The sequence below is a fragment of the Mytilus edulis genome, chromosome 5, assembly GCF_963676685.1.
Source record: "Mytilus edulis chromosome 5, xbMytEdul2.2, whole genome shotgun sequence".
In the NCBI taxonomy this organism is placed as follows: domain Eukaryota; kingdom Metazoa; phylum Mollusca; class Bivalvia; order Mytilida; family Mytilidae; genus Mytilus; species Mytilus edulis.
In genome coordinates, this window is record NC_092348.1 from 8,448,997 (window position 1) to 8,464,758 (window position 15,762).

General features: G+C 31.5%; 1 protein-coding gene across 5 annotated transcripts; it reads right to left on the minus strand.

Moving 5' to 3' along the window:
• Nucleotides 1-3,338: 3,338 nt before the first annotated feature.
• Nucleotides 3,339-14,914, minus strand: LOC139522879 (orexin receptor type 2-like). 5 transcript variants are annotated; one of them, XM_071316501.1, is made up of 3 exons: nucleotides 14,812-14,914; nucleotides 14,206-14,278; nucleotides 3,339-4,623 (listed from the first exon to the last, which is right to left on the minus strand). In XM_071316501.1, exon 3 carries the CDS (start codon nucleotides 4,572-4,574, stop codon nucleotides 3,426-3,428), a length of 1,149 nt encoding a protein of 382 aa, XP_071172602.1. In that variant the 5' UTR covers nucleotides 4,575-4,623; nucleotides 14,206-14,278; nucleotides 14,812-14,914; the 3' UTR covers nucleotides 3,339-3,425. The 5 variants fall into 5 exon arrangements, with proteins under 5 accessions (XP_071172602.1, XP_071172601.1, XP_071172600.1 ...); XM_071316500.1 differs by lacking the exons at nucleotides 14,206-14,278; nucleotides 14,812-14,914 and adding an exon at nucleotides 13,673-13,906; XM_071316499.1 differs by lacking the exons at nucleotides 14,206-14,278; nucleotides 14,812-14,914 and adding an exon at nucleotides 13,374-13,602.
• Between the last annotated feature and the right edge of the window lie 848 nt (nucleotides 14,915-15,762).

Genomic DNA, 15,762 nt, shown 5'->3' on the forward strand with positions numbered 1-15,762 from the left:
CTGCTCAGCTGATTTACGAAATTTTAAAAATGAAACACCTGAATAAAAAGAGTTGACGCTGCAAAAACGGACAGAACTATAACATTATTATGAAGACACTTTGCTATGTACAAGCCAGATAGAGTCCACTAATATTGATGTCATATTTCGTTTGTCACAATGACCTCTAAGTTACTTCAACCTCCTTTCTTCGATTATGAATATCACACAATGTCATTTGTTTACATTTCATTAGCAACACGATGGATGACAAGTATATAAGGAACGGGAACTAGATACACTCGGATATAACGTGTTCGACTTTTTATCTCACCTGGGCCCGAAGGGCCCCATATGAGCGTATGCCATCACTTGGCGTCCCTCGTCGTCTGTCGTCGTAAACTTTCAAAAATCTTCTCCTCTGAAACTACTTGGCCAAATAACTTCAAACTTTAACTAAATGTTCCTTAGGGTATCTTGTTTATAAATTGTATCCAAAGTTTTGTTCCCTTGACAAACATGGCTAAAAATAGAACATAGGGGCCAAATGCAGTATTTGGCTTATATCTCAAACACTAAAGCTTTTAGAGCAAATCTGACATGGGATAAAATTGTTCAATTGGTCAAGATCTATCAGCCCTTAAATTTTCAGACGAATCGAACAACCCATTGTTGGGTTGCTGCCACTAAATTGGTAGTTTTAGGGAAATTTTGCAGTTTTTTGTTATTATCTTGAATATTATTATAGATATAAACTGTAAGCAGCAATAATGTTCAGCAAAGTAAGATCTACAAAAAAGTTTACATGACCAAAATTGTCAATTGACCTCTTAAGGAGTTATTGCCCTTTAAAGCCAATTTTTCACAATTTGTTCATCAAGTTTGCTAACATTTGAAAATCTATCCTTGGAAATACAGGTGGGCGATTCAGGCTCTTGAGAACCTCTTGTGTACTCTTTCCATTGTGAAGCCGTTCTCTTTATTTATCTTTTTGACAGCGTTCTTTTATTGTGCGACCCTTCTAAAGATTTTTTTCATTGTCTCTCTGGAAAGCTGTCTAACTGTCAAACATACACATCTCCCTTTTTTGTGAATTGTTAAGCTACTGCGTTAGAAATCTATTCTCATTAAAATAAAATAAAAATATGTCAAGAAGCTTATCACTACGCCCTAGCAATGGACCTCCGATATGTTTTAAGGTAGATCACAAGTATATATTTTTTGAGACAGAATTTTTTCATAATTTGCCAAAATCAAGATTTTATTATGCTCTTTTCAAAAATTTAATAAAAAGTATGGGTCACCGTGCTATTTTTCAAGCTATGGGTCGTTGAAAATTGCCAAAATTTGGTTAGTTTGTTCATGAAAAAACACATTAGTGTGCATAAAAAAAATTCTATGAAATAGAATTTTGAAATAAATTGTGAGAAGAAAGGTTTCATAATATGTTTTAAGGAAATAAAAAGAAAACATGGTGTCACCGAACTTGTTTTCTTGCTACAAGTAAAAATAAAAAATTTCCCTATGAGCCCAGTATAAATTTTGTACTAAAAGAGTTATTTCCCCTTAAATGGCTCATTTGAAAGAAAAAAATTTATACCAAAAAAATTGATATTTGTTAAAATATTTTGATTAATACGATTAATTAACAATTTGTCTTCAAATAGAAAAAAAAAACAGTCTAACCATTTAATTGCAAATCTGTCTCCAAATTTGCAGATTTAGGCAAATAATTAGACCGATTTTGTACTGCGATTGTGCAATCCAAGATGGCGGTATACCATGAATCTACCTTAAGTAGACATTGTACCAACAAAAGTAAAAAGGAATCAGTTTATGAGTTAGCGAAAACGTTGTCGTTTAACATCATCAATTGAAAATACCACGCAGAACTTCAGAATACAGCAGCAATTTAGAATATCAAAATAAATTAATTTCAATCATTAGTTTCTATATTAAGAGCGGGCCACACGATAACTTTTAAATTTAGATATTTAGCCAAATGTAAGGTCAGCAATGTGACATGACACGAATTTATTTATATAAAGGATACAATTAAACTTTAAAACTGATAATGATTCTACCACGTGATCGGTTTAAATTAAGGCAGTGGTTGGCTCTGATTAAAATATCTTAATTTTAGCTGGAAAATAGCATATATTTGTATACCAATAGTTGTTTTGGCTGTGTCGTCATAAATTTTGTGAATTTGTTATTTTGCGAGTGAAAATAAAATTTGTAAAGACATAAAACAAAGTATCGAGCATCCATTTGTAGCAATAAAATTATATCAAAACACTGAATTTAAAATTCATCATATGTGTTACTTAAGTAAATGACTTCCGTATGATCATTGTACAAAATTCAACCCATTTTTGAACCCCAAACAAACCATTCCAGGAAAGGATAAAGTTCTCAATCATACATTTTGCTAGTGTTATGGATAACCTGAACACCTGTAATACACGTTTGACCCTACCAAATTCCTTAATGCAAATAGTTAAATGCTGTCTATCATAATATTATTGTAGTTCATGTATTTGTTTGTCATAAAATGTCGTTGGTTTTCGCCTTTGAATATTTTGTCATGTAGATGCCTTTTTATAAAGCTTGATTAATAAACACAATACTGGATTTGCTTTACATAGCTAGGCCTATAGTTGCTCGTATGATACTGTGCTTTCGGTCCGGGATTTGCTTTTTGTCCGACTATGCCTTTTTTCTCCCAGCTCTTTTGCTCTTTGTCCGTTGCTTTTAATCCGTTTTGATTTTTGTCCGATAATTTAGCTTTTGGTCCTACACTTATAGATTACCTTAGCCGTATTTGGCACAACTTTTTGGAATTTTGGATCCTAAATGCTCTTCAACTTTGAATTTGTTTGGTTTATAACTATTTTGATATGAGCGTCACTGATGAGTCATATGTAGACGAAACGCGCGTCTGGCGTACTAAATTATAATCCTGGTACCTATGATAACTATTTATGCCTTTTGTCCGTTACTTTCGGTCCGTTTTGCTTTTTGTCCGATAATTTTGAGCAAAATGGACCGAAAGCAACGGACAAAATTACCAGACAAAAAGCAAATCCCGGACCAAAAGCACCGTACATCCTCACTCATATCGACGTCATGTGGACTTTGGTAGAAAGTTGTATCCAGATCTCATAATTTTCATATTTATACAAAAAACAAAAGTAGTCAGAGAAGAAAAAACATATTCAAGTGATACAAGTCCTTAAAAGTTTATGCTTTGAAATTTGTCGGGATTTTCCTCCTCAAGATACCATCCAGATCAAGAATAGTCGCTCTAAATTGTTTGACGAACCATGCAAAGTATTTGTGAATATAATAAGAACCCAAAGGTAGTATTAATTTATTACTTATAAATGAAATGAAATAACATGGTTTATTGCACTGAAAATGTCATTGTATATGAGACGAGTAAGTTAAACCGTCGTTCCACCTCTATTCCGACAGCAACAGGAAGCAAGAATTCTTTTTATTAAGTTCTTAGTGTCTTTTCTAAAATTTATGTTCAGAAAACTGTATATACATGGATTAATTGCATTGTTAATAAAATACGATTTTGAGCAAAATTTGTAGAGCATTTCACCGGCAGACGTCAGAGATTCTTCAAAGTCTTTTTTTGTACTCCTTAAAACCATGACGATGAGAAACGGGAGGAAACTAATGACGTATGCAACAGTGACGGCAAATAATACTACAGTCGTACGAGTTACTTTAATCTGGTTTTTAGAACTCTGCTTTTTAAAATTTCGTGCAGATATTGTCGATTTCCGTCTTTCGCTTTCCCAGCTCCCGTCATTTCCGGACGACATTTCGGTACTTATTGGGTCGTTTGATACACCGTCTGATGAAGGTCTTTCTTTTGATGTCGGAGTTTCTGGAAGTTTTTCTCCAATATTTGTTCGCTTACGTTTCCAAATGACCACACCAATTTGTAAGTATATAATAGTAAAAAATACAAAACATCCAATGAATAACAAGAATAGAAATCCATAATAAACTGTCGGATACACAGTACCTCGCATTGAGTCGTCGGTTGAGCAGTCGATAGCGTTTACTCCTTCGAGTCCAATATCGACACTTTTTTCACCAAACAAAATACATGCTGGCCATGCTGCTAGTATTCCGACGACAACAGATAACAAACATGCAATTTTGGCGTGTTTAACAGTCACTTGTTTTCCAAGACGGCATATTCGAAAGAATCTGTCAAATGCGACGGCAATTAGGATAATCGATGATCCAATAATAGAAACAGATTCAATGAATCTCAATAGTTTACATGCGGCAGGAGCGTAAAACATATAAGGGTATCGAAGATCGGCTACTTCCGTTGGCATTCCGACTAAACAGGTGAGCAAATCCAACATGGCGAGCGCTAGTATGAAATAATGTGATGATGTTTTTGTCTGCTTACTAAGGTAAACGCAACACACCAATATATTACCAAACGTGCCAACGAACATGAGGATTAACATGTATATAATCACTGGTAGATAAAACAGAGCTTTCTCGTCATTTAGACGAACGAGTTCGGCATGAGTATCTGTGATATTTGCAGAAGACATTTTTCCGTTAGATTATTTCCTTTTCTCAATGTTGTTTTTCATTCTTTATCTGAAATAGAACAATGCAATTTTTTTTTAATTATAGGGCTATGGTGTCCATGTTTTAATTTGATTATTCTAAACTTCTTCGTTACATATATCAGATAGTCTCAACCTTTCTATAAACTTAAATGTATTTGTATTTTGAATTTCAGAAACTCAAGCATTTCTTTCAAGTTACTCACAGAAATGCTGGTATTTCATTTTTCAAGTTACAAGGTGTTTCTGACTTAACCAATCCCGTTGTAGCAGTCAAATCTTACCAACCTTAAGCCCTCTCCGATTGCACATAAAAACTGACCCCTCTTAGCGACACGTAGAAATCTACACGTATTTGTGTTTGTCCGTTAATACGAACAAACTATATTGGCAATTAAATTTCAAAAACTACTCGACAGAATTAAGCTTAAACATAATCTTGCATCCGCTCTGGTGTTTGCTTTTACAGTTCCTAATTGGGATTTAAGTGGAGTCAATTTGTTCTAAATTAATTTGGTGCATCATTGTTAAATCCGAACATTATATTTCTGGTCTAGTCCACGGTGACTCGAAACCAAATGTAGTACATTCAAAAGAATCAAATAAAAGTGACACAAAGAAATATCTGATCAGATCTGTCTATATTTAAGTTTTACAAAGAATAAGTTGCCTACAACAGATAGTAACCCAGTAGAAAGTTTACACCAACGGTCCTTTGTTAAGAGCAGTAATGAACAATTCTTTGGAAGTCTCACGCTCCTGACAGCTTGCATCTATTTGTTGCTATTGATCTCTTGTATGTATACAATTACGTATACGCCGTACGAAAAAAAAAAACACTATATGTTTTCAAAATTAAAAAAAGTTGGTTATGCTTTACTTGCTAGCCATATTCCGTAAGCCTCATTTCGAAGATTACACATCTTGGTTAGTTCGATGTGCGTGTTTTTGCTTCAAATTTGTTCTAATGTTTTGTTGCTGTATTATATTTATCCGTTTATCTGTCCTTTTTGTAATCTGTTATTTTGATATGATTCTGATATTATAGACTGAAGTCATTTTCTGAACTGTTTTTTATTACTATCATTCAACTGATCGACATTAAAAAGGGGAACTATTTGAATACAACAAAGAACCATGGCTCGAGGGTTAAAAAATTTCAGCAAAATTCGAAACATTTTGTTTCATTACTAATTTATTTATTACACTATTAGTTATTACTTCATGATATGATACACAAAAAAATGACCCCAGATGACTTTTAAAATGTTCATATCATTGAAAAAGCTCCAAATTATATGCTCTTGGTGCAAAAAAAAGCCATTTTTTTTAATGAAAATTGAAAAATCTTATTTAACTAATCGGTTACCTATATTTTTTGTATTATTTTTTCAAATAAACGGTACTTAAACTAAGCTATTGTAAAATTTAAGCGATATCAGTAATTTAGTTCTTTTTTTATTTCGATATTACCGTATATTTCTCCTATTAGTTCAATAACAAAAGGACCCCGACAAAAATGCATGCTTCTTTCGGCGGTAGATTGTTAGCTTAAATGAATGTGACCCCATGTTCTGTTAGGTATATGATAAAGTTCATTTATAGAAAAATAAAACGAAATCCTATATTTAAAAAAAAGATTTATACCCTCGAGCCCCTTTAATCCCAAACTATGGTCGTGTGTCTGGCTTACTAGTACGCTAGGAATTACTCCAGTGGTTGCATCAAGTTAACTGTTTTTTAAATGATTTAATCTGTAATGTTATTTGTGTTAAATACAGTTATTTTTTTAAATGTATGTTTTTATCTTTTCACCTCTTGTATGGGCTCGGGGCATTAAAAATTAAAACATATCACTAAGGAAAACACATCTGTCCATAGTTGAAGACCATATATTCATTTATAGTCGTCTTTTAATATGTTGTTTCTGGTAGGTTATGTTTATACCTGATGTATACTAACTTGGTGATGCCAGAGTATCAGTGTAACGGTATTTTTTCCCCAACACATCGTAAAGAAACATAAAACAAAACACCTAGTCTTGCATGAACATAGAATAAGTTTTCTTCAACTCTTTACTTGTAAAAACTGTACAATTTACAGCAGGCTCTTTATATCTACTAGTATATTATTTTTTTATTTTTCAAACGAATGCACAGCTTTAGAACTACATTTTTGCCTCTGTAAATGTTTGGTGAAATTTTCATATTTTGATAGATCCTTGTGTACGAGTTTAAAAAAATAATAATAAGATGTTGTTTAATTACATGATGTACTAATGAAACAACAATCCATCACAGACAAAAGAACAAGGATGTTAAAATCAAACAATAGTTCACCCTATGGCCTTCAACATTTAACAATTTGTATCATCATTTTACATCTCATTAAAAACTATTCCATTATAAACAGCAGGCGCGGATCCAGAGGGGGGGGGGGGGGGGGGTTCCGGGGGTTGGAACCCCCCCTTTTTTTTGGACGATCAATGCATTTGAATGGGGCAATGTAATTGGAACCCCCCCCTTTTGTCCTGGATTAGGAACCCCCCTTTTTAAAATGGCTGGATCCGCCCCTGAACAGAATCATTTATTGATTGATTGTTGGTTGCTTTACGCCGCATTAGCACAAGAAGGCTATATCGTGGCGAGAGCTAATACGAATATTTTTACAATTTATCAAACAGAATCATTTAGATTTGAAGCCTAAACTTGTAACACTTGTTTACCTTTAACTTACGTTTTTGTTGTTCTGCATTTAAACATTTTGAGAGTTTATTCTGGTTTGAAGAACCAAATATCTGTGTATGTGGTTCATAGTAAAATCAGAAAGAGATTAAAAACCGAATGAATTCAATTATAAAATATGCTTGAACAATATTTTTTCTCCATATTCTCATATAATCTATATGGTATTAAAAGACATATTTTGCTTTTGAAGATTTCTTGTCTTAATATTTCCATACAACCTATAAGATAAACCTATAGAGATCACAACATTGGTCGAATCCTAAGGTTAAAAGATCAGGTTTGGACAGTGTAACTATTTGGCTATAGGATTACATATGTACGTTGCCTCCAGATAAATGTAAACATCAAATTATTTACCTTAATGATTAAATATACTGTCAAAATTATGTACTATTTACACCTGAAATTCTATAATTATGTCAGATTTACTTCTTGCTCGAAATAAACAAACAAAAATTTAAAAAAGAGCTTTAAACAGTTACATAAAGGGGAAATATTTCTTAACAGTTTCTGTCTATTTAATTACACCTATCCTTCGATATTCATTGACACGTAATTCATTAAAAATATATACATTGGAAGAAGACTTTCGAGCTTCTCGTAAAAAAATAAAATCTTACTCTTACGTAACAAGTAATTAAAACTATAGTTTTTTTTAATTATTAAATAATGTTTGATCAAATAAAATTAAAAAACCAAAGAAATATGAGTGGTTTTTTTTTACAACTGACGATATTGGTTGACACTATTTTATAAATAGTTTTGAGAATGATAAAACATTTTAAAAAAAGAGAAAAAGAAAAAAAAAACATATTGAAATATTAAATTATAAATAATACTTTAATCCAACAAAAAATGACACAAAAAGACAATAAAAAAGCCAAATTATATTCTTACCGTTATTAAGAGAACATTTGGTGATCTAACTATAAATCATTGACTTTTTAAATCACCTCTATTGCTTCCGTTATTGGCGAAACCTGGTTAAGTATAAGTAATTATTAAGTGTAAAATATACTTGAAATTATTAAAAACCACTTTAAACGGCTTTGACCTCTGATTTTTATTTAGCTTATTAATGTTTAAAGCGTTTTTCTTAGATATAAATAGGAACAATTTGTTGAATTTTGAGTCCATGAGAAAATTAAATAGGCATATCAACACAGTGCAACTAAAATCAAAATAGAAACTTTCTACATAGGCAAAATTAATTCATTAGAATAGAAGTCGTTGAATTTCACATCTTATAATACAATCATAATTTTTCATTTAATTGCAGAATATTTGTCAAAGCATCTTAAGACAGTGCGAACATTACCTACACGGATAGGTGAATTAATAATGTTTTTAATGTACTATATACGAGGCAAGTCTGTGTGTCATTAAGTTTGAAAAATATGGTTTGAATGAACAAAGAATTCCAGAGATCACACACACATACAATGTATCTACGTTAAAATATCGAAATTACATTCTCATCTCGGGTTCTCTATATACTAAACTAGTTAAACTTTATTATACCTTTAAAATAAAACAGCAGCAGTTAGAATTTGAAATAATTTTGGATACAGTTGGTGCTACTAGTATAGTCTATCTGTCTTTAAGAGTCTAAACTTACTTTTAGATAGTGAATTGGTACATTACTCCATGATCATTAATACGACAATGTTTACCCAAATCAGACTAGGAAGAGTTATAGATTGAAATATATTAACCTATCAATCAATGTCTACCAGTTCAATCAACCGTGTCTGTAGTCACAGTACAAATATTCTACTTGGTATTGCTGCAACACCATTCTGATATTTTTAATTTGTATTATCAAAAATATTACAATACATTGTACCATTTAATTCTAAATTAATTAAACATCAGAAATCAAAACGAGGCAATTTATAAAAGTTAGATAGCTACAAACTTTGCTACTATATTCCATTGGTTAGCAAACGAGTTTTTTTACTCGGGACAAACACTTGAAAAATGTACACGTCTTAGTAAAATTTTCCAAATGTTGAACATGAAAAGTTTGTCACGTACCAATAGATGTAACTTCAAGGATAAATAATATTGTTTTAAAAACATTACTTCTACTTTTTTTTTTTATCTTTTGAGAGGAAGTGGTGTATCAATTAGTCTAATTTTTAATTTGAAACACGACTATATATTTCTTTCAACTTTTTTTCTGCATTATGATTCTGTTAACAATTAATCTTGGTCATTACATAAAGCCATTGAGTCCTACTCTATGCAGTCTTAGTAGAGCAGTCAGGATTCTACTTCGTCAGAATGGTGTCATCCTGGTTTGCCCACTTTTAATTACATGTATATGTAAACATATAGGGAATTGTTGTTTTAACAATTATAGTTTATTTCTGAATTATAGTCATATTTTTTACCTTATATTTTACCTGTAAAATTTAAAAAGAATACTATATTCTGCTATTAAATCAAGGAAAATGTGTAAAAAAATTCTATATTTCATATATATTTGGCAGGATAATGTATTTTATTCAAAAAAAATAGGGAAAATGTGTATTAAAATGAATAAATATTTCAATTTATCAACAAATATTTTTAATTATTGGTACATTCTGAAAAAAAGGTGAAAAGTAAAATAATGAAACTAAAGATTAAATAGAATAAATCTCATTTAAATATCTTTAAATTTACTCAACTTATTTTTTTTTAAATTTCAATACAATACAATGTTTCAAAATTTAGTAAAATATAAAATTATCCAATAAAATTTAACAGCTAGAATATAAATGCAACTGTTCAGTAGCCATTGATCAACAACACCAGTTTCAGCTTCAACCAGAAACACTATCTATTGACTACGAGACAGCAACCAACAACGCAACACAGACAGTATGTCCAGGGGTAACCGTGAAAGGCAGATTCTTCCACTTCACCCAGTGTATATGGCGAAAGGCACAGAAATATGGACTACAGTCCTATTATAAAGAAAATGAAGACATTACTTAACTGATACGACGAGCCGCAGTACTACTGGTACCTCTTGTTCCACCCCACCTTGTTGACGATGTTTGGCTAAACACTTTAGAAGACATTAGAGAAACTGAAAACATACCTGCTACAAGTTCATTTACAGATTACGTGACAGAGTTTTGGGTTGAAAACTACCGCTTTCTATGGAACCACTATTACACAGAAGGACCCCGCACCATGCACAAATCACCTGGAAGGATGGCACAACAAACATAAGAAGCGACTCAAACACGCCCACCCAAACATCTACGAGATCATTGAGCTACTGAAGAAGACAAAAGCACTAACAGAATGCAACATTATCCAGTATGCAGCAGGAGGAACCCGCTCACCTTAAAGACGACCATACAGAGTAATAGACACCAGACTCGTATACAAATACCAACAAGGACCCATCAACGTAGTAGATTACTCTGACGCAACATTCCATCTTCTCCATTTGAACTGAACAATGAAGTGAATTATTGTTAATTGTGACTTTGTAAATATATTAAATGTTTTGTTACTTTTGATGTATATATAAAAGATTGTATTTCTCATCATTTTACATGTAGTGTATTTACTTTTCTGTGCTTAATTGATTTCCTTATGCAATGCATTTATAAAATTAATTAATTTATTAAATAAAGTTTGCAATAAAAGAGTACTCAGTGTATAAATGAAAATCATTCAGAAACTAATGAACACAAAGACACTTTTATAAGTCAATATCATTTTTTAGTTATATGCTGTATATGTATGTTGAATTAATTGATTGAATTGATATTAAATTACTGAGAAAAAATATTTGATTTTTTTATAATTTTGCTATACAATAAAACAACCTGAATATTTGGAAAACACTTACAAACTATTTACCTAAGTTGGAACAGACTATACAATCGTATGCTCATTAAACCTTTTGTCTTTTTTGTTTTCATAACCAATAGATAATTGGTAGAATTAAAAGTGGGCAAACCAGGAGTAAACCGTCAGAATTATCTCCCCATTACGCCAGTTCATTTTCACAATCGCAGAAATGGAAGCCATTGTAGGGATGACGCGCTACCAATTTTGCTCATGGAAACCGATAAATTTATCCACATTGCACCATTACGATCCTTATATGTCAGTTGTATTTTAAAAGACAAATGTATCAACTAGCTAATGAGCATCAGTTAATGATCTTGTCTGCATTGATTCAACTTAAAACTGTTGTCTGATCGGTTGTCAGGTGGAATTTTCGAAAATTCATAAACATTTAAAAAAAATTCTAATTAAAAATTTCGTGGAAGGGAAGACTAGATATTTTTAGTGTATAAAGACTATAAACCCTAGTTTTCACACACAAAAAAATAGATTTTTTCAAAGATATGCATTTTCATCATCCAACTTGAAAGACTGTCGTCAAGTACTTTCAGTAAAAAAATAGCTATTCGAACACACCTTCTCTGTTTTTGTGACTCATTAGATAGGTATTTCACTTGACCCATATATTTCATCTTTTAGTACTGTTTGTGTGATAAAGTCAATATGTAGCTTTGATATATAAAAATAATAGAATCTGAAGCGAGACGATGTGTGAAATAATCTTTCTTTGTACGATATCAAGACAAAATATTCAACTCAATCACGCCCTAACATAAAAAGATGCACTCGATTGTCTCTTTTCGATACAATTGTTACCCAGTTTTTGGAATTTTTCTTGAGTCACATAATGGAAGGGCAGACACGAAAATTTTTGAACTAATAGATTAATATGTGTTCCGTCCGTGGTAATTTTTAAAAAAAAATCGGAGATTATGCATTTTATTCATCCAACTTGAAAGATACCCATGTCGTCGAATTGAAATTTAATTGTTCTGCTTAACTATATACTAGATAAATTGAAAACTTATGCAAATGGTGTTTTTAAAAATAAAACACCTCGTAATTGAGAAGAACATTGTAATTTTGTTTGTTTCTATTAAGGCAGCAACCATTTGATTTTCTGGGGGGGCTATGGTTTTTTTTGGAAAAAAAAGTTTGTTTCCAGTTTTTGGAGAAAAAAATAATTTGTTTTTGATTCTGAGAAAAAAAAATTGTTTGTTTCACCCTCAGCTGCCACTATGTGTAATGCTAATATTGAAATAAAAAAATTGTTTTCGACTTGTCGCGAAAAAAATAGATTGTTTTTCGCCGCAGGCGAAAAAAAAAGTTTGCACAGAAAAAAAAACCATAGCCCCCCCAGAAAATCAAATGGTTGCTGCCTAACTTTTAAAATTTTTGTCACTATAGTAAACAATACAGTACACATTTATCGCCTTCTCTAACAAAGAGCTTCGATTCTTTTGTTCTATTTCAACCGGGTTTCCGACTGAGAGGGTGCTCCTTAAGTCCCTCTCGACTTCTTTGATTTCTTAAATACCGTGTAAAACATTTTCTACGTGTTCCATTGACGCTAGGTCATGTCTGTAGTGTGTAACTCAACATGCAGACAAATGTCACCTTCGTGTTTATACATTACGATACAAGTAAAATTTAAAATGATAATCTTGTATCTTCCCCTGTAGAATTCTCTTTTTGTAAATATACACGGTGGAGGAAGAGTGCTATCTTTTGACGTATATTCCACATCATCCTATATTTATTGTAGATATTGTTTAAAGGGTAACTTTAAGATTGGAAGAGCCAGTTCGAAAAACTAAAAACGTTAAGAAACATTTTAAGAGGATTTAAGAAACATTTTACAACATACAAACTGTAATCTAAAATGTTACGAACACAAAACTATTTAAAATTGTAAAACTTTATATATAGATGCTTCATTCAGAGCTGAACAAGTAACAAAGGTATCAAACACTACAACTTTATATTACACAAACTGAGCCTGATATCTGGCACGCAATTAACTTTTGGCATCATCATAAATATCTTTTGAGTGTGTAAAATGGAATTCTGCTGTTAAAATGATATAACATACGTATTTATCCTTGTAACAAGTCAATAAAACTAGGTGAAAATAAAATAACTAGTAGAATAGAGATGAGACAAGTCAAGTAGTTACCCCTTTTCCAAAGTTTCTTGCCGCTAAGATTATTAAGCTTTGCATATTTCTCTATCTTCAATAATATTGCCCTATTCCACTCCCGCTTTGACTAAGACGTATGTACTGATCCAAAGTCTCCGTTTTGTTCCTAGTGTACCAGTTGAATCTAACAGTTGTTTCCTACCGATGGAGGTTATCTCGTTTAACTATTATATAATCACAAATTTTGTTTTGTTTAATTCAAGAATACTTTAATGTTTTGACGTCAAACAAAGTACGTCATCATAAAAAGACACAAAACATGCAGCCGTACTTACATAGAATTATATCATCTATCCCATGTATAGTTATATCCAGTTAATCAACTAAAAGCTCGCAGTTTTAAACATCTTTTGAAAGTGATTTCGACCTTAAGCAAGTCACCGAAGATTTTCATTTAGTCCGGTAGACTTGGGGTCAGTATTTTGGTCAGTATTTTGGCCAACTAATAAATCAGAATCTTCATCTCTATATATTACACACGTAAGGACACCACATTGACATATTTACCTGAGCAGGTATTTACATGTTTAATGTAATTAATTTTAGGATGATTTAAAATTACATGTAAATTTTGTGTAGATCTAAATAAAGATAACATATTAAATTGTATTTTAACACCTTTCCCTTATTTCTAAATCTTTATTCTTAAATATCCGAAAAAAACACACAGGCCGTTTAAATATACAATCGAGTAGATAGGTAGCTTATTCAAAAACCTACGCATTTAAATACAGTCATATAATTAAATTCGACTTTTAAATTCTACAATTTAACTTTTTGATTGAAATTATTCATGACATAGACTTACTTGTTGACATTCTATTACTGCTCTTCTTTAGAGAACACAGTGAAGGCCTCATTGAATGCCCATTAGTTGAGACCTACAAAATGTGAAACATTTTCAAATATGAAATTGTTATTTGCTTTTTCATATTAGTTTACGATATTCTTTCATCGGTAAAGAGTAAAGTTGTGTTCGATGATCTCGAATTTAAATGCAGGCATGAAGACTCTTAGTTGAAAGAGATCAAATATCGGGTTGTTCTCCTGTTACATGGGAAATAGTCTGAAATTAATTGAGACAATGCTTAACGTCTCGGAAGTCATTACAAAGACTGAATTGAGAAATTACTGAGAATCCTCGACAACAGACAAACATATGACAAATCATTGTGATTCTGTTATTTTAAGTACAATAGTATGAGAAAAAATTACTTATTTGAATTCAAAGTACAAAATGCCATTTTAAATACAATTCCTATACATGTACTAGGAAATACGACATTTATTTTTTTCAGCTGAAACATCGCACCAATATCAAATTTCGCAGTGTATTCATCAGTTGTTAAATATAATGTAAAGTTTTAATTATGTTTGCTCTCGATGTCGTACAATAACTGAGTTTCCAACTTACCTTTCTTAGTGAATTCTATTAGTATTATGACCATCATCCAAGCAAATACCAATTGCTACATTTTCGTAGACTACTTTTAATGTGATTTTATCTACTGTTATTTTTTATATAAATGGCATGATTATATCCTGTTAGGAAAACATTAAATAGAATTAAATATATATCGAAAACGATAAACACTTATAATTTATGTTTCGTAAAATCAACAAATATAGGATAGTTGTGTATTGTTGAATGTTTTTCATTCGTTTAGATATATTTTCTTTTAGCACTCTTACTTAAATAGACTTTTTAAAGACTACTTCAAATTTGATTATATTGCTAATGTTAGGTCGATGGTGTAAATTGGTTTAAAGAGAGTATTTAACTGTTTAATTTGGGTTAAATCATCGCTCGACAACGGATAAGGATCAGCAGATCAGGTATGAGTCTCCCATGTAGAAAACATTTAACGATCTATAGTTGTCAATAACATACGTGTTTTGACGAATTCTGATGATTCTCAGTCTGTGCAATTTTGATTTTGTTATAGAATGTGAGGAAGAAGACAATCAAAATGTCGAGAAAAAAAAATACCATGGCAAAAATGAAAAGCGACAAAAGACAGTACAAAAAAATACACAGAAAATTAATATTGAGTACCACGATCAACAACAACTACCGCCGATGAATGCAGGTGCGATCAGCAGTTTCTGCTACTATAATTTTGAAGAAAAAAACTTGTATTTTATATCCCTTCCTATGTGACGTGTTCATTCTGACGTTAAACACGCGACTCTACACTTGAGTTGATGTGAATCTGGCCATTCAGGCATAGCACTTCAAATATTTCAATCCTTTATGAGTTGATTTGTAATACATATATAAGTAATCAATGAATGAATGTGGTTGTTAAATTTGATAGATGCTTTTTTGTTCTTCTTTGTTAAATATTTGTTTGTTTTTGCTCTT

Excerpts from the sequence above, each read along its gene's own strand:
- LOC139522879 (XM_071316501.1), bottom strand. The coding sequence starts at position 4,574 with ATGTCTTCTGCAAATATCACAGATACTCATGCCGAACTCGTTCGTCTA.